Raw genomic sequence first — 19,864 nt, 5'->3', positions numbered from 1 at the left:
GAGATGAACAACCTGGTTCAGGACACTACAGCTCATCTTCTTTAAGAGGTCTGTGCTTATGGTCTTTGAGGTGGGAAGCACAGTTTCTGAGATATAGGGAGGTTACTTTATCAAAATGCAGTGAAGCTCAAATATTACAAAATTATGAAATAGCACAAGGGGAAAACAATAAACATTCTAATTATCATGTAGGATTTAAAAAAAGAACATTTCTTATCTCATGAAATGCCTTTTACTGGCTGTAAAGACTGCTCCAGAGGCAGTCAATAAAGGATTAAGACCCATGTTTTCTCAAATGTAGTATTTAATTTCAAAGGAGACAGAAAAAAATCTAGATTTTGAAATACCATCCCTGTCTTTTTTGTACTAAACTTGTTCTTTTGATTGAATATTAGAGGTATCATAAGTAGAGCTCAGAGTCTGGCCCACATCCAGATGTTAATGTTTAGTCTTCCAAATTCATTTTTTTAATCTGGTAATAACCCAGTTTCATTTCTTAGATTTGTTGCTTCTGGTTCCATATTTGGAATATGGAAATAATCAAATCAAGGAAATGCCAATCTTCAAGCATGCATGGCTTTTAAATTAGCACTCAAAGTGAGGAATCTACCTAACTGTAGAATGAGGACTAGTTCCAAAAACAACTGAACAGCTAAAAGAGTAGGTTTGAGTTTGATGATATAGCTGTAGGTTTCCTTTCCACCTGGGAAGTAACTGTAATATTTTTAAAGATCTATCTATCTAAATCTGTAGAAAAATCTGGACTGTTTGTAAAAATAGAGGAATTTCAAAGAATTTCATATACCCATTTTTACATGTTTCTTTAATGAAACTAAGACTTCTCGTTGTGTTGCCAGGATTTGAGAAAACTAATTCAATCTGTGATACAAGCCCTTGATCCTGCAAGTATTTAAGCTGCTGAGGAATGTTACTCATTTGAACAGTCTCATTAAGCACTTTGTACCATGTTTACAATGTGTTTCAAACATGGTTATACCACAGCTTTAGGACTTGTTCGTGTACTGGTGACTCATGACATGAGTCCTTAATGCATTTCTAAAACAGAACTGTCTCATTACCATATTACAGCCGAAAACTGTGATAAGGACTGGTATCCCTCAAGTGATGGTAAATGTCAGTCTCCCACTGAAATTCTACACCTGTACCTCACATTCTGCAGAAAGACAGAGATTCACTAAAGGATCTTGCTTCAGAAAAAAAAAAAAAAAAAAAAACCAAACCCCAAAACAACAACAACAAAAAACACCAAAACCCACCCCCAAAAAAAAAAAAACCAAAAAACCAACCAAAAGCCAAACAGAAATGAGACCACAAATTTCCCTTTTCTCCCTCCGTAAGTAAAACTGGAGGGAGCATGTTAATAATTACAATTTAATTTAAAATGTCCCTTGAGCTTACAGTGAGTGGAACCAAAACTGTGACTCCACAGCACATAAACATCCTGCTGAGAAGAAGGAGGACAGCTTGAAGGCTGGCCTCTATTTACTGAATTTATTTACTCTGTTTACTTTACTTATTCCAAAGGAATCCAGTAGCAACTCTGTAGAAACCAGTGACCTATGCTTTGGTGTGAGAGAGAAAAGAATCTGGCCAGTTGGACCAAGTTTCTTCCTGCCACTTCACTACCAGTCTTTGGGGGTAAAAGCTGCCTCTATCCACAACACTGTGTAGACTCTCTCTGCCCAATTTTTATAGGCTCTGTATCAGGATCAGGGAAGAGAGGGAGAAGGCAGTTGAAAAAGGCTGCTTTGAAGGGAAGTCTGTAATTGTCTTTAAATAATCACAGAATTTGGGGGTAGGTATTGAATACTGAAGGTCACTTGAAGTGTTGATTTTTCTTATATTTTGGAAGCCTTGAACCTGAGACCTCACCATAATTTTGCATGATTTTTATACATTACTGATTCATATCACACCATAGAGATTACTAACTTTAGGTAATTACAGCAATATTCCTTTGCCCAATAGTTTGTTCTGATTGGACAATATTATGCTTCTATCTCTAGAAACAGTCCCAATGAAGACTTTTAGTTCTGAGGATATTTAAAGAGAGGAAGTTTGGGGATCCACCATGGATCGCAAGGCTGAGGAGAAGAGAAAGCAGCGCCACAGCTTGGCTTTGTTGGAGCAAGTGAAGAGCATGAAGGAATCCACACAGATAATCGACGTGGTGCTGGTTGCAGAAGGCGAGAAGTTCCCCTGCCATAAGGTGGTGCTGGCTGCCTTCAGTGCCTATTTCAGAGCCATGTTCACGTGTGGCCTGGCAGAGTGCACGCAGAGGGAGGTGGTGCTGCACGATGTCTCAGCCGAGAGCGTGTCGGTGATCCTGCACTACGTGTACAGCGCCGAGCTGCGCCTCACCAGCCTCAACGTGCAGACTGTCGCCCTCGCTGCCTACTTCCTGCAGATGGAAGAGGTCTGCAACATGTGTCAGAAGTTCATGATGGACCACATGGATGCTTCCAACTGCGTGGGCATCTATTACTTTGCAAACCACATCGGGGCAGATGATTTATGCGACCAAGCTAGGAAATACATGTATCAGCATTTTGCTGAGGTGAGCTTGCAGGAAGAAATACTAGAGATTGAATTCCAGCAGCTGCTGACTCTCATCAAATCAGATGATCTGAATATTTCCAGGGAGGAGAGCATTCTGGACCTTGTCATTAGGTGGGTCAAGCACAGCAGAGAGTCACGTTCACAACACCTTGTTGAGCTCCTCAAGCAAGTGAGACTGGTACTCGTCAGCCCCTCTTTTCTTGTGGAAGCCCGGAAGAGGAACACAATGATTCTGTGCAATTCAGAATGCAGCGATATGTTCGAGGAAGCACTGAAAACCATCCAGCTGTCCAGGCACCCTTCCCTCAGCCTGCGATACGGCATGGAGACCACGGATCTCCTGCTCTGCATGGGCAGCAACTCCCTCGGCATCAGGTCCAGGCATGGCAGCTATGCAGATGCCAGCTTTTGTTATGCTCCTGCGACAGGAAAGACCTACTTCATTTCCTCCCCAAAGTATGGAGAGGGCTTGGGATGTGTTTGCACTGGTGTTGTCACTGAGAAAAATGATATCATTGTGGCAGGCGAGGCAAGCGCCGTCAAAATGTCTAGACAAAGGACCAGGAACATTGAAATTTATAGGTGTGTACCCTCTGTCAGAAATCCCCTAATTATTGAAAAATTTTAAATAGTGTCCCTGGGGACAAAAAAGAAAAAAGACCATTACACAAAGCATTTTTTACTTGGTTTGCTTTTTTCTTAGCGATTTTGACTACTTGGATCAATCTGTCACAACTTATTTTCACAGCCCTGAGATATACATACAACCAAATTCTTCTGAAATAATGAGGAGTTACTCTTGTGGTATCTCTGAGCAAATGAGCTCAATTTGATCAATGCATGTAGATTTTATAGTCTCTTTACCCAAATCTTAGTATTTTCCTTGGATACTTCTTTTCTAGGTCATTAGCAGAGGGAAATGAGCCAAGTGATGATCCAATGAGCCCAGTAAAACAAAGAAAACATACTCCTCTGTTGATGTTGATGATAATGCTTCATAGATTAAATATGATGATTGATAGCTCAAAAAACTCATTCTGTTTTTACTCATATCCTTTCAGATGCACACATTTTAAAGAAAACCAGACATTTCCTGGATTGAAGATCAAATTTTAAAATGGTGACAGCATTTTCAAATGCAAATGCCTAAATTTGAGGAAATTAATTCATAGTGAGGCAGGTGAAGTGGCTTTCTTTTCAGCAGTGTTGAGTTCTCACTGCTCCCACTAATTTCAGCAAAAACTGTGATTGAGCAGCACATGCAGAAATAAGTGTCTTCTTATCTTAATTAGGGTAAAATATCTTTGAAAGGACCCCTAGGATTCCTCATACTAAACATGCTTGATCTTGCAAATATCTGGCTCAATTTTATAACTTCTCTGTGGAGGAGAGAGTTCCTCTTGTCACTGTGCTGAGTAAACACTGACAATTAAAGGGGGCTAACATTTCCAAACAAGCTGATGGGACCTGGGTGAAGCAGGGCATTTACAACTGTGGGTTTTCCTACAGATACCACCAGCGAGGGAACCACTTTTGGCACAGCCTGTGCAGCACTCAGCTCCGTGAGCTCTACGCACTGGGCACTGCCCACAACGACCTCTATGTGATAGGAGGGCAAATGAAAGTGAAAAATCAGTATCTGGTCACAAACTGTGTGGAGAAGTATTCCATGGAGCAAGGCACCTGGAGAAGCACAGCACCCCTGCCAGTGCCACTGGCCTGCCACGTGGTGGTGACAGTGAAGGACAAGCTGTACGTGCTGGGTGGATGGACACCACAGGTTGAGAATTGTGCCCATTTACTTGTTTGCTCTGTGCACTAACAGGAACTGTTGTGTAGTTTTACAGTGCTTCTTGCATGGGAAAATACATCAGTGATAACAGAAGAATAAGTTGCTCACATTCCTCTGATTAAACATATTCTGTAGGAAAATCAAACAGGGTGAAGAAGAATAACATCCATCTATGCCATCCTCACTGTAAATACCAGCTTCAGGAAGGGCAGTTTTTATTCACAGAGGTGTTGACAGTGGGCAAGAGTTTAAAATAGATCTCCTTTGTCATTATAGGTTCCATCCTTTCTATTCCCTATTTACCATCCTCTTAATTTTTCTAGGTATAATAAAGAATGGCATTTAATCATACAGGGACCCTTAACTGTGCCCTGTCTTCAAAAACCGTGTACACAGGTACACTTCAGGGACAGATTTCTATATGACATTTAAAGTTCACCTTGCTTTCTCAGGAAGCTTTCTTGGTTGACTAAAGTTAATTCATTTGATTTTCGTTAAATTACATTTTAAATGAAAAGTCAAAGCATTCTCTGGGAAACAGAGTCCTTTAACCAATCCATTTATTTATTTCTGTTGCATCGCTTGGCCATGTAAAGTTTTTACAGAGATTTTCAGCAGGGCCACAGATACATGTTTAGTAGTACAGGGATTATACAGAGCTATGCTACAAGGAAGATGGATGTCAAGGGCAGTGCTCACTCTCTCCAGTTGCTCCCAGTGCAAAATATCTTTTTTTCAGAGTCTAGCCCTTTCTTATTTATTGCTTGGTGAATTTCAAATTTGAGTGCTCAGGAAAAAGCCCCATATTCACTTGACAATGAAGTGGAGCATCTGTAATGCTCGTTGCAATATGTTCAGACTGTCATCACAACTCAGTGGTTTCTGTCCTCTTGAAATAAATTCCTGCTTAAAGTATTTAAAAGTGAGATGCAGTCAGCTAACAAGACTTCCACCTCTTTGAATATTTTGAGTGCGGGAGTCCCCAAGGAGGCAAGAGAAAGATCAGAAAGTATTTCTGATAGAGAAACAACTGTGCAAGGGTATCTCATATGTGAAGAACTAAAATACGAAAACACTTAATGTAGAAACAATCTGTCTGTAAAAAAAACTTGAACTGAAAGGTATGTCATATAACAAAGATAGATGTTGAAGTCAGACAACCAGCTTTGTTAAGCTTTTTTCCAGAACAGATTGTGAGAGGGAAAAGTGGCTTAGAAGCACAAGTCAGGAATATTGAGCCAAGAATAATTATTTTTAAACCCACCTAAAGTGGATACCTGCCTACCAGTACTATCAGTAACAATGCATGGGTGTCTGAGTTTATATAGAAATAGGTTTGAGATGAGCAGGTTAACAGCAATCGATCAAAACCCACAGCTTTGTAAAATTCTGGTGTACCTGCACAGATGAGAATAAATTAGCTAGAGTACTCAAAAAAGTGCTTTGAGATCAGCACTGAGTGCTGAATTCTTCTGGTACCATCCATCTTCCCCCTGTCAGATGCAGTGATTGCCTATGTGGGGTTACCACAGCTGCACTGGGAAAGCAAATGAGCTGGCCAAGCCAGGGGCTGTCCCTGCGCTGCAGCAGCACTGAATGTTCTGTCAATCCTGAACAAACACTAACAACAGCATTGACAGAGTGCCCTAAATGCATGCGTCCATTACAGGACAGAGAAAAATACCCTTCCCACTCAGGCTTTGTGATTGAAATAAGACAATTCAAAGTCAAGCCAGAACATAAAATAACAGCTTAGGAGGGCAGGGACTCGCTCATAGCAGCGCTGCTCTGCTCAGCATCGGGCTGGCCCCTGATGCCAGCGCAGTTAAAACCCAAAGTGACTCCAGCCTTGCTGAGTGTGGGCTGTTAAAATGGAAGAAAGTGTTTGGTGAGGCTGAGAGGAAGATTTCAGACCCCTGAGACACAGAGAAGTGCTGCTGGAAGTTATGTTTCTGTACACAGAGAGAACAGGGCGCACTCCAAGGAGAACATTACCACAAAAATGAGGTTGGATGTGAATTTACAGCATGTCAAGTGGTGTCTTCTCCTAAGTACATGTTTAGTCTGTGCTGAAAATACTCAGCTTCCAAATACCCCTCTTTCAGTGAATAAATTAGCGTTTCACACTTACCACAGAGAAAGAACATGCCCCGGGCACTTTCAGGGAATAACCAAGGGGCTTTATATTTACTCTCTAGTTTGCCTCCTACTATCTTGTCCATGACATTAGTGTTGGAACGGTTTTTCAGGAAAGAAAAATAACAAGAAAACAAGGACACATGTAACGCCATCACAAGTAAGCAAAGTATTTCTCTCCTTCTCACTCTCTCCATGTGAAAACTTTCATCCCAAAATATTTCAGAATCCTCCCTCCACATCCCACTGCTAACATTCAAGGGTGTCATACCCAGAAAACAGCAACTGAATTCCCTGCATTGTATAAGACAGGCAGAGAAGGGGGAAGAAGATTAGAGAGAACAAGAGGAGTAGGAGTGAGTATAGAAAGTGTTATGGCAGCAAAGATATAGCGAGGGGGTTAGGGGCTTATTATGAAAACTGTTGAAGTTACAGCTGTTGAACAACAACATTACAGTGGTTAGGCTGACTAAATAAATATGCAAATGTTTTTTAGGATAAGATATATAAATAGATATAACTAAAAACACACACACATCTATATGTATGTATACCACACATATATATGCATGTATACACATATACATATACATACACATGTACATATACATGTGATTGAGAAAGGCCAGCAAAGTACCTGACTGAGACTCAGGCATAGTCTGAGTAATAGTGGAAAGAGATTTCAACATTTATCAGGGAAATAAAGACAGACTGGTTTTCCCTCATTATTATTAGGACTGCAGAGCAGCCTTGTGGAAGGGGGTATGATCTTCCGGAGCTGGGAATCTTAACCCTAACCCTAAATGTATTGTTAGGACCCAAATTCTTGGCTCTATTGCTGCAGGATAGAGATATCCACTTATTCCTTTGCTTCTACAGCAGACTCCCAGCCACCAGCCATGGGTGCTGGTAAACCCTGGGGAGTACAATCCCCCCCAGCTGTAATTGATGTGTTTGTGCTATTTATCTGCCGAGCTGTCTGCTGTGATTAACTGCCTGCAGGCATGTGTGGAGGGCTCCAAATGTTGTGTTATTACATGGCTGTCATATTTCATGCAGATGGATCTGCCTGACGAGGAGCCGGATCGATTGAGTAACAGAACGTTTCGCTACGACCCAGGCCAAGACAAATGGGTGGAGAGAGCCCCAATGAAGTTCTCCAAGTACCGCTTCAGCACTGCCGTAGTCAATGGGGAGATTTATGTCTTGGGTAAGAGGAAAGAGATTTTTAACAGATAGGACCATTACTTTTTCTCCTTTCCAGCAATTTGCCTTTGTGAAGTGAAATATCTCACCCTTTGTTACGTACTGTAGGGCAAAGTACCTGGTACTAAATGGGGACTAATGTCTAGAATAACTCCTGCTTGTCTAGAATAACTCCCTAAGCTGCAGAAAAGTGTATCTAGTGAGATATTAGGAAGATCTAAGCTTAATAATGGGGCTTTGTGCATTGTGTTTTCAGGCTTACAAGCAGATATTCGAAATAAGCAAGCATTGTTTTAACTGAAAGTACGTGTGCTTACAGTGGTTGGATGGAACTACTGTCAATGTGCTTTTGCTTTGTGTGATTGGTCAAAAAACTTATAAAGTAAGTTGTAACACTAAGTTCTTTGTCTGCTGCCTGGGATGTGAGCTGATGGCATCTTCCCATTGTCATAACCATGTAATGAGACTGATGCTGGAAAATAAAACAGCTCAAGGCACGTTCCTCAGCAGTCCCATCTCGTTTGTGATTTGTACATAGACCATGGCCAGCGATAAATGGGGAGTATTTTTATAAAGTTATTTGTTTCCCACATTATTTCTTCCTTCTGTAATTTATGTGGATTAAATTATGTGAATGTGTAGTGTTCTGGATTTGTACAACAAAGATACTTTTCTTTGGGGTATCAGTGACATAAATAACAATGACTTTTGAAAGGTGAGTAGTAAAAGCCTTGAAGCACCATTTCACAGGTGAGCAGTGAAATGCTAAGGAATATATGCAGTATTGTGAAGGAAAGGCATAAGGATAAAGAAAATTTTGATTTCCCAAAACCAACATCATGATTGTCTCCTGACAAAACTCAGTGAATACTTCTCTTCCACCTATCTCAACACAGCGCATTTTAAAAAATATACAAATATTTCTTTTTGTCAATTTTTGATCGAATCCTTTCAGGTTTTTTGTTTCAAAACAGTACTTTGACCAAAAGTTTTAGAATTTGTGCAAATGAGTTCAATAATCACCTATCTACCCCAAAATCTTTTGCCCCAAAACCTTATTGTAGATAGATATATGACTAGAAAGTTCTTGGGGAAGCAAGGAAAAGAGTTCATCCAGTCTATCTACAGGTGGGCTGTGAGTGATTCATGCCCTTCCATGCTCCCATGGTCTCATGGGCAGCTTTAGGTATGAAGAAAGCAGCAATTCTATCAGCACCTCAGGATATTTCAATCCCCTCTGCTTCAAACTACTCTTGCTTACAAGCTGATCAAAGTGAACACAAGAATACAGTGTTATCAGCTTAATATACCTCCTATATCAGGGTGTTCTGCCTTTGTCTGGGTTGTTACATACCAGGGATAAAGCAGTTTGTTCTTGGCTCATAATACAGAAAGGGAGGTGTGCGGGAAAGGTGTCTTTGAAGCAGAAGAGGAAAGTGGCTTTAATGCTGCATTTGTCTTCTTTTAGAGAAACTTCTTTCTCTTAAGTGGTTTGAGAGAGGCCCATAGGAACAACCAGGAGGAAGGGTGAAAGAAGCTCATATGGAAAAGTGAGTTTTGAAAACAGAAAGTTGGGTCATTATTGTCAAAGGCTAGTGATAGAGAATGTCAGTGTGCTGTTAAATAATGAGAGTGTTGGCTGCCCTGGTTCAAAGGTGCTTTGGAAACATGGAGACTTTGTGCTTTGTAAAAGGTTAAATACATATAATTATTTATACTGACACTGATGCTCTAATGGGGCAGCAGTTGGAATAGCTGGGCAGAGAACAGCAGCATTCATGTGTCTCACTAAGAACTGCTCCCAGATCAAGACCTCGAAGGCTGTGATGACACAGGGAGTCAGGGAGCAAAGAAAAGCAGCTGCCTTGGGATGCATGTGATAAAACAAATTGACAGTCTTCTTCCCAGCAAGCCTGACACTGGCACAGGGAAAAGGAGTGGCTAATGGGGAAAACTGCATCCATTTTCTTCCCTCAAAATCTCACAAAGCAAGAAGCATATGTGAGTGATTACAGTAATGAAATGTACAGATTGGACACAAAACACAGCTTTAAATCCAAAAAATGCCTGTTTAAATGGCACTGAGGAAAATTCACGGTCTCATGGACCTTCAGAAGTATTCTGCTAATTAAAAAAATAAAAAGCCTTGGTTTTGTACGTGTAGCAGCCAGTGCTGCAGTATTCAGGGAGGTGAACATTAGCTTGAATTCTTTCTTACCTGCTGGCCAATACCAATAATTCTGTGTGTGTGGGAGAGAAAACCTTTCCTACAATCTGATCTGCACATGGCTGGTAACAGGGTTTTGCTCTGTCTCCATCACTTTGCTGGTTCACACACCTTTCCATGGCAGTCTTTATGTGACCCCATTCCTAAGGGAACCAATGCACTTAAACGCTTAGGCTACAGTCTGCTGCATTGGACCCTTCACTCTTGCCACTAAGTCTAACTAAACATTCATAATGCCACAGTTTGTTCTCAGTTTTAACAGTGTAAACCTGGGCTAATTTCACTGTAACGGACAAACTTGCTTGTGATTTATACCAAGGGTAACTAAGCTCACACACTGCTCCCAACAGCATATTTTTGAGAAAGATTGGGCTATTTTTGCCATTACATTTCTGAGCCTGCCTCCCTTCTGATGCTCTGCCCACTCAAGGTGTAACTGCAGCAAGTGCAGACACAGATCAGTTACCATCAGGTAGCAGGAATATCAGTTGCAGAGAAGACATTTTGACCTAGATCTGGGCTACTTTCACAACCTCCTCATTGCCAGTTTTCACAAAACTTGTAAGAACTTTAACATCCATAAATCTGCAAAATTTAGTTGAAACTGGCCAACAGGCACAAAAGCTATGTAAGGTAGAGGAAATAATGTAAATGCAGAAAGAGACCACACATATAATTGAATAAGTCTTGTTTTCTTGGCAAGTTAAATAATATTACAACTAATTTTTTAATTGAAAGACAAGTCTGAGCCAAAAATTATTGGTCAACACATTCTGCCTTTGAATATGCTGGTTTAAATCCACCTGCAAGAGTATGGATGGAAAAGGAGATTTATCTGTTAAAATTAAGAAGACAATGTGGTTACTAAATGTTAACCATCACAGTCTGAAAACTCTGTGGAGAGATTAAAGCATTTTCCAAGACCTCTCAAAGTGATGAAGCAATTTCCAAATGAACTCTGGCTGGAAACAGTGATACAAACATGATACTGGCATCCTATTCTGCAGACACCGCACGCGCCCTCGTCTCCAGCTGTAAACTCATGCTCACCAACTGTAATTAAACCTCACACAGAATAGCTTCATTCCTTGGTTTATCTGTGGTGACAGGTTCATGTTACCTTGTGAGTTCTCAGGCTGCTGGGCTGTGAGGTGGGTCCAGCTCCCCTTTGGACACAAATGTGATGGTAACTCCAGCTGGGGGAACAGGCAGCTCATGGCATTGAGAGGAAGGCAGTGAAAGTGCTCCTAATCTGGCTGATGTGGCACTTGATCATGGAGATGATGTTCAGGAGATAATGGAGATAGAAAGAATAGAGGTTGATAGTGAGAGAGCAAATAGCAACTGTCATGAGGGTGGTAAAACCACTATACTGTGGTTTTACCCCAAAGCTGTGGATCCCTTGGACACCACCCTGCTTCATAAGGAGTGTCAGGCACTCTGGGAGACTAGAAAGATGCTGTCAAGGATGATTTGTGCAAAAAGACACATTCTGAAGAGGATCATTGCAGGCACACAGTTTGGGGTAATTGGGAGTGGGGCTGGCCCAGCCTCATCCCCAATGGGCACAGCTGTGAGCAGCAGGTGAGCAGCACTGCCAGCAACGAGCCATGGAGTGCCCAGGGGCACTGACCAACCACCAAAGGGAACAGAGGGCACACAGGTGCAGTGCATCAACAGGAGGGGATAAAAGGTTAAGAAAGAGCAGACCCTTGCAGCCTTCTGAAGTGCCATGATGTTACTCTGTATGGGCAGATACCTGATCTTTCTGATGTGGTATGGTGTTACTGTGTACGGGTTGAAACCTTCTCAAATTGTGTGGTGATGCTCTGTGTATGGTGGCTGTCTCAGCTGTGATAGGTCATAGGTTGTTCTCATGTAGTGGCCTCAGAGATAGCTCAGGCATAATGTCTAAGGTTTTGTGCTGTAGAGAGAGGCTTTTGTTGAGTCTCTGCTCCCTAATGGGAGTTTCTCATGGTGAAGTGTGTGTGCACAGAACTTGCACATCTGAGGCTCCTGTGCAGCCCCAGTCAGGGGATACTCTGTGAAGGGGCCATTCAGCAGCATGGAATGGCACTGCTTGGATTCCCACAGGGATCCCCCACTTCTCCTACCATTCTTGTTCCTTTTGGGGTGCATTATCTCCATGGGCATCATGCAGTCAGCTAAGGAGATCCTCTGAGGCTGCTGGAGGCAGAGGAAGGAAAAGAGGCAAGGTGGAAACAGGTAAATGCAAGATATCTTCTGTATGCCTGGAGGACCACACCCTGCCTCCCAGGAATAAAAACATGAAATAAAGATATAGTGATGTAGAGAGAGAAGATTTCTTTCAAGCAAGTCTTGAAAACAAAGTCTTTAAATGAAGGAAGGTTGTCAGCTCTTTCCAGCAGGATCTCTTGCACAGGTGTCAGCACACTGAGGGATTCTAGAGCACAGATGAAAAACCAATGCAGAGAAAGTTGATCCTCTCTAATGTCTGTGATGTATTAATGCAATTTCTATCATAAATATGAAACAGAAAGAATTGATGGAACATTAGCTTTGAATAAGGTGAAGTAGCAGACTCTTTGATAGACAAGTTTAATTTTTGCTGTCATCCATGTAGGTGTAAATTTGTAGTAAGTAGTCTGCTGATGGCAGTTGTGTTAAGATCACTTTATTCTCACCCAGATCAGAATCTGATGCTTAGCCTTTGAAGTGTTAATTTCTGAAAAGTCCTATTGGCACAGCACAGAGTGTGTAGTCACTGTCCAAAAACCCTTCCCAGACTAATTGCCAGCCTCCAGCATGTAAAACCCCAATGACTTAAATGGAATTATTGTAGAGTCAAGCTAAAGGAAGGAAAATGAGAAGTAAATCAGAGTTTTTGGTGTGAGTAATAGCATTGTTCAAGAACCTGTACCGTGTGTCTTAATCAGCAGTCCTGCACCATAATTGTCTGTTTGTTGTGCAATGTTCCTAGAGACTCTTATGCTATTTATACACCATACATAATCCTCATAAGTAAATTAACAGCATTTCCTAAGGCTCAAAATCCTTTCTCCTATTCATCTCTTTTCACTGGTCTCAGCTCTTTCTCTCCATATTTTCCCAGGAGCATAACTATATTTGTTGGAAAGCCCAAGAAAGAGCAGTATTGTGTTCTTAATGACAGAGGCAATTGAGACACTTTTGGAAGAAAACCAGATGGGAGGGCTCTATTTAAGGTCATGCATTTTAATCTCTCACTTAAAAAAATATCCTTTCCAGCTACTTCTCTGAAAACTTATCACAGCCAACATACAAATCAGGAAAATTTATCCAAATGAATCCATTTGAATGCTATATTCATTACTTCTGTTAAAACACACTCAGTAGAACTAGTGTCTCTGAAATACAGGTCACTGGTAAAAAAAAAAAGCTGTATCACTATGACAGCATCAACCATGTGTTGCTTTTATGCTGTATAATTCCTGCTTTATAAATAATAACGTATTGAAGGACTTAGATGAGAAATCCTATTAGGGAAGATTTAGGAACCAAAGAATTTTTGTTTATCCTCCTCAGACTGGCATCCTACCTCTTACAACTTGGGTTTTTTCCCCTGGGCTCTTGCTGAAAGCTTCTTTTGGAAGTTTTAAACAGTTAAATGAGGTTCAATTAAATACTGAACGTCTTGATCAAAAAATACTTATTTGAATGTGTACTTTGGGGTCTCTCTGGAAAAGAAAGTGTGTGTAGGAGGAGCTGGAAGGAAACATTTTAGCTTTCATGCTTGAATATTAACTGTGCATTTGAAAAACACTTTCTTTTAAAATAAACATGTCTATTTATAAATATGCTTTGGACTTCTGACAAGTAGCAGCCTATGGGTCTGATTCTGAGCTTTTGTACCTGTGCAACAGCCTCCAAAGTGTCCATGTGCAGGAAGGAACAAAAATAGGCAGATAAATTGGTCAGATAGATGAGACTGAAACTGCTTTCTACACACTTAAGTATTTTCAAAGGAAGTCAGAAAAGGCATTTATGAGAAAAGGAGCTGAAACTGAAACATTGACCATGCTTAGGAAGACAATAATCTGATTTTTCAGCCCTGCTTCTAATCAATCTTATGCCCTCGTGTCTTCTACAAGCTGCATTACCTCATCCACTGTGCTCTGGTTAGCAAAGGATGACAGTGCTTCTTGGTTTCACCTTTGAAAGTGCCTGCCAGGGCTGCTTTATGGCTCCCTCATTTCTCTGCCATCCAGCCCTGCTTAGCAGAGGATGAGAGAGAAATAGAACTGCTGGGACTCAGCTTGAGTGCTGGTAATGAAGGGAAATGTTACATAAGAGATTAGCACTATTAAATTCATTGTGCATTCCAGAGATCAATTTAATAATGGATTACTTTACAGGAGACAAATCTTGGATTTCATATGCTTATTGAAGAGTTCCTTTTTTTTTTTTACCCATTTCCCAGGTTCCTTTGATAAAAATTCAAAGGGGCACTACTAAGAGTACATATTGCTTGCTATTGTGATCTGAGGACTCAGTTATAGGATAAAAAATAACACTGTCAGTACCCTGAGGGCACTAACAACTCTTGATCACCCTGAGCAGCATCACCTGGGGTTTCCACCCACCCCTTCTGCCCTTGGTCCAGGAGCATCAGTTAAACACAGGCCTAATGTCCTAAACCCCTGTGCCCTCTTCTGCACCCTGCCTGAGCTCCCTAAATGTCAGCCCCATTTTATGTAGAGCCTCCTGTAGGAGCAGAGCACCAGCTCAGCTTTTCAGCTGCTCTATCCAGAGAACCTGAGATAAAGACAATCTCTGTGGTGTTAACTATAGTTCCCTGCGTCTCCACTTGCATTTGTGATGTTTTCATAAAAATGAATGAAGAAGCCAGTGGCTTCTGGGTGATATGAATTGATGAGTGATGGAGCACAAAGTGGCCAGAGTTGTCTGACACAGCAAGGGGGTTTTTTCTGCCAATTTGAAATATCACTTGGTGTATATATATTATAGATTATGAATAGCCTGGTTAATGTGTGATTCCTCCACTTGATTGTAGATGTGAATTGTTTTGAATTTGAGACTTTTTTTGTTGTTGGTTTTTGTATTCAGTTCTTTGGAAAGAATCCTGAGACATCCATTTCCATAGAGGAAAAAATATACTTTCTCACAGGAGTAATTCTCAGCTACTGCATCTGGGAACACAGAAAACCAATGCTCAGAGAGTCTGATATCCTCAGTTCCTTTGTTAGCAACCTGTCAGTGTTAACATTGCTTTAAGAGAGGAGGTTGAAGTTCATGATTTCTTGTTTTCCATAATGCTCTTCTTCCGAGCTTGAAAATTAAATTTTACTCCCCTCTAATTTTTCCTTCTTCCTTTCTATTTGCTGAGAACTTAGTTTTGCTATTGTAAATTGAATATGAAATTGCATTTAGCTGAAATAGCTGTGCAGGGTTTAAATAAAATGGAAATGTTTTGTACCTTCAGGACTGTCTCTGATAAAGGCAGGATTAAAAGAGGTTAAATATAAGTTGCTTAAACTACCCCATGAAGGTTTTACAAATGCTTGAAAACATGTAGTAGCTCTGAAATTTTTGAAAAGATGGATCAATAGGTCCTGGAAAATTACTTTTCTGATAACCATACAGGAAAAATATTTGGTGGGGGATCCCCTGGACTGGCAGCTGAATGCCTTCATTAAAAGGTAATGGTTGTGAGGTTTTTTTGCAAAAAGTCACTGACTGCTTTGTCAGTTTTGTACCTGATTATTTGTGTTCTTTCTGGAGTTACCTTGCCCCACAGTTACTCTATTTAGAAAATGACAATTAAAAACACAGTAAGAAATAAACAGCTATTATGCTTCTAGAGAAGTTCAGGGACATTTTGTTCACCTCCCCCTCCCTGCTGGAAATAATAAGGCAATCAGCTGAGTTATTGGTTTCTGACATGCTGCATGCATTCCCTAACTGGTACCATTTATTCCTCTGATTGAACAAGAACCTCTTTCATTTCTCACATGAAGACTTTTCTTTTGGGTGAGTGCATATTCTTCAGTGGGGTACAGTAACAACTGGGCTAATTTAAAAATATCTAGCTTGACAACCAGCAGCCATCTGTCTTTGGCACCACAAAGATGTATTTTGAAAGGGTCAATTTAGTCTGTAGGGAGTTCTAATATTATTGGTTCCCAGTTAAAACTGCCTTGAGAATTTCTGCATTACACTGCAGTCTGTGGACTGTACATAAACTGGTGGCAAATTGTTTTCATGCTGTATTCTATGAATCTGCCAGTGGAAGCTGTACAATCAGAAACAATATGAGATAAGCAATCAATTAAATAGCCTTATCAGTTTAAAAAATTTGATTAGCTCTTAAATTTTTTCTTGATAAATTTAGGAGAATATTGTTCTGTCCTAAGAGTGTCAGCTCTCTAATGAGGCATTAGGGAGTAGAGGAAAAGGCTGCACAGGAGAGGATAATGCTTCTGGTGTAAAGAATAATACAGTAAAGGTCTGAATTCTGAAATACCCCAAGGAATAGCTCAGTGTGCCTCCACCATGAGAAAGGCTCAGCAGGGTGATGCTTCCCTTTTTGACAAGGAAATGATTAGCAAAATCCCATGACCACAGTTAATCTCTACCTCAGCTCTCAGGTGAATCAGGCCTCAGAGGAGGAGCCCATCAGAGCAAATGCTGTTTAATTGAGGGTGTTAACACTGAACACATTTCAGTGCCAGCCCTGCATTAGCACACACTAAGGGATATCCAGTACCAACTGCAAGGACCTTGCTGGTGGGTACTGAGGCAAGTAAATGTTCCCTGTGCTGGGAAAAGAGATGAAAACCAAACTCACTGAAGGTTTTCAATTTCAAATATTGAACGAAATAAAATACTGTTAATTTCAGCCAGAGGAAAACTTCCTGCTGATAATAATGGACACTGAATTTTATCCTAGTTTTGCTGCTCTGATGCAGGTTTAACTGATTTTTATATTTGCCTGACTCTAAAATGCAAATCGGGAACACAGTGCTAGCAAATTTGGAGCATTGCAGTCCCCATTTATAGGGAGCTTCCTCTTCCAAGCGCTTTTGGAGAATGAACAAGAGATTTAAAAAATAACACAGTCCATTTTAAGAGGTAGATGCACAATTATATACAAGTAAAACTTGGAGCACTAGGGGCTCATTTTTCTGACAGACCAGCTTAACAGCACTAGGGACAATGTATTTTAAAAGCAGCTGAACCAGCACAGGTTGCACTAGCAGTCCTTTCCCTTTGCATATGCAAGGGCATAATTACATGCTTACAATGCATTTTGGATTTGCACAATTGGGCAGCCCTACACGTGTATCTGGAATGGCAGCCTCCATGTGGAAATGGCTTGCCTATTGCAGCTATTTCATGTTTAAAAGTAGCCACAAACACACACATGCACAAAAGAACTCCATCAGTGCTCATTACAGGGTATTGTGTCCATTGGCACAGATGGAAAACCTGCATGGGGAGGATGTCAGCATATTAATTCCTGAGAACCAAAGGCTGCAAATTCAAAATGTGGATTTGATCACTGGAAGGGATTTGGAAAGGCAGAGTTTGCAAAGTATTATCACTGTTTCCAATGTGTGTAGGGATCTCAGGTACACCTGCAGGCTGTCCCAGCAAAAGGAAACTGGGATCTGTTTCAATCCTGCATACTGACTTCAAGCACCCTAATTAACCACTCAACAGTAGGGCTTGTTGCTAATAACTCAGCTGGCTTTCCTGTGTGTTGAATGGGTTTGTTACTGGAATTTTATTTGCTTTAAGAAGTGTAATTTAGCATAAGAGATAGGTATAATATTTATTGAAGAAAAATAACCAAGAAATGCAAATAATTGCTAGTAATGTGTGAGGGTCAAATGCAACAACAGTATTTGAAAAATAGGTTTTGATCCATTGCAATTTGTCCAGCAAATAGAACAAATAATTATGAAAATTTCTACCATATGGGAAGAAAATAGAACAAAATACCTTTGTGTTTTGAAGGCATTCTGCTTGTTCTTCCTTTGATATGAGACTTCAGAAGAGACCTCGCTTTGGTGTCTGTGGATAACGTGCTGTAGCTTCTGCTTTGTGTTCTCTCACAAACTTCTGAAGCTGCAAAGAGGAAAGAGTGGGAAATGAGAAGATGCAAACAGAAAATGCAGGCAGCAGTGTATTTTACATCAGAATGTGGGACTGCTACATTTCACCTCTGTATCTTTTGCAGGAGGAATTGGGTGCCTTGGTTATGACAGAGGACAGACACGGAAATGTCTTGATGCAGTGGAGATTTATAACCCTGATGGAGACTTTTGGAGGGATGGACCCCCTATGCCTTCTCCCCTCCTTTCCTTACGAACCAACTCCACCAGTGCAGGCTGCGTGGAAGGGAAGCTGTACCTCTGTGGAGGATTTCATGGAGCAGGTACTAAAATGAGTCCAGCATGCTCTGTGTAGTTAAAATCAGTTCCACTGGACACAGACTGACCTGATGAGTGATCAGCCCTATCAGGTGGCACTGGCATGCCCTGGAGTCACAGACCTGATTCTGCACTTTGGCCTGCCAGCTCCTAATGTCAACATGAATTGGGTTCTGTTTAACTTTTGCTTTTTTCCTTCACAAAACACAAAAATTTAAGGATGTTTCTGATCTGTTTCTAAACCTGTCCAAATCTAAAACCTCAGCAGAATTATTCTGGGTTCACTTTTAGAGTTAGAGAAATGAGGAGCTTAGTGTTTTATGGACATTAGAGAACTTGGGCACGTTTTTTGAAGATTAAGGCCCTGTCCATCAGCCCTTAGCTATGTTATCTCACTCTGCCTGCTTACTTACATGCTTTTTGTAATCAATGTTGAAAAACCTTGTGTACTTAATGAGGGCCCTGGGTAGGGAACTGAGATACAAAATGGCTGAAGATCCAGATCTGGTGATTTTAAATAATCTTAGCCCCAGGGACACCTTTCTTCTTTTAAGTCTTCTTCCTTCCAACTTTGCTTAGCCTTATCTAGATCTCCAGCGCCTATAACCTATTTTTTTTCATTATAAATGCAAAGGATTGCAAAACAAGCACACTTAAATGATTCTGCTATGAACAGCTGCCACCCCAAATTCCTTTCTAGGAGAAAGCAATAGCACAGATAGCAATAGCAGTTATCCAGTGCTAATAAATATCATGTCAGCCTCACTGTTGACCAGGAATAGTGGTATCACTGGGAGATATGTCCTTCTCATTACAGTTTTACTTGTGTAACAAGCTCTAAACTTAAAGCTGCTGTTATTTTAGAATGAGGATTTTCATCAGCTAGTTCACAACTTGCCTTCTGCTTTCATTCGCTACTGTTTGAGGAAGCTGCTTCCTGAAAAGAATTGTTTGGCATGTTCCATGTCATCTCTGATGGAAGTTCTGTGACGTCAGAGAAATTTTGCTTATCACAAATCTCTGTGTTTCCATAGCAAACCTTGTGCCATTCTAGTTGTGTTTTTTCTCAGCAACATTATGAAAGAGCCTAAAGTCAGTGGGTAAAAATTTCAAAAGGCTAATCATGGGAAGTGGTTGAGTCACCATCCCTGGAGGGAGATAAAAGATGTGTAGATGAGGAGCTTGGGTACGTGGTTTAGTGGTGGGCTTGGCAGTGCTGGGTTAATGGTTGGACTGGATGATCTTAAAGCTCTTTTTCACCCTAAACAATTTGATGACTCTGTGATCATTAACAGTGAAAAATGAAGCAATTTTTTCCAGATGACTAACAGATTAATATGAGATTTTCTGACTAGTGTAACTTCAGAGCCATAAAAAACACTTTCTGTACAATGCCACCACGTTCTGTCACTGAGTCATGTATAAAGGGTGGTTGTTCTGGGAGAGGCTGAAAGTCCTCCTGTGGATTTCAAGAAGGCTGTCTTTTGTATATTTGTATAATGCCAG

General features: G+C 40.8%; 1 protein-coding gene across 1 annotated transcript in view; it reads left to right on the top strand.

The window, feature by feature from the left end:
• Nucleotides 1–2,011: 2,011 nt before the first annotated feature.
• KBTBD12 (kelch repeat and BTB domain containing 12) overlaps nt 2,012–19,864 on the top strand; it is a 28,799-nt gene continuing 10,946 nt past the window's right edge. Inside the window, exons 1-4 of the mRNA XM_030956926.1 lie at nt 2,012–3,162; nt 4,090–4,360; nt 7,568–7,718; nt 18,166–18,363. Coding sequence (XP_030812786.1) covers nt 2,093–3,162; nt 4,090–4,360; nt 7,568–7,718; nt 18,166–18,363 — 1,690 coding nt within the window. The 5' untranslated portion in view covers nt 2,012–2,092. The remainder of the gene's footprint in view (nt 3,163–4,089; nt 4,361–7,567; nt 7,719–18,165; nt 18,364–19,864) is intronic.

Source organism: Camarhynchus parvulus, chromosome 12 (assembly GCF_901933205.1).
Source record: "Camarhynchus parvulus chromosome 12, STF_HiC, whole genome shotgun sequence".
NCBI lineage: Eukaryota > Metazoa > Chordata > Aves > Passeriformes > Thraupidae > Camarhynchus > Camarhynchus parvulus.
Note: the sequence above shows the minus strand (reverse complement) of the source record. Positions and strands in the feature narration are given on the sequence as shown.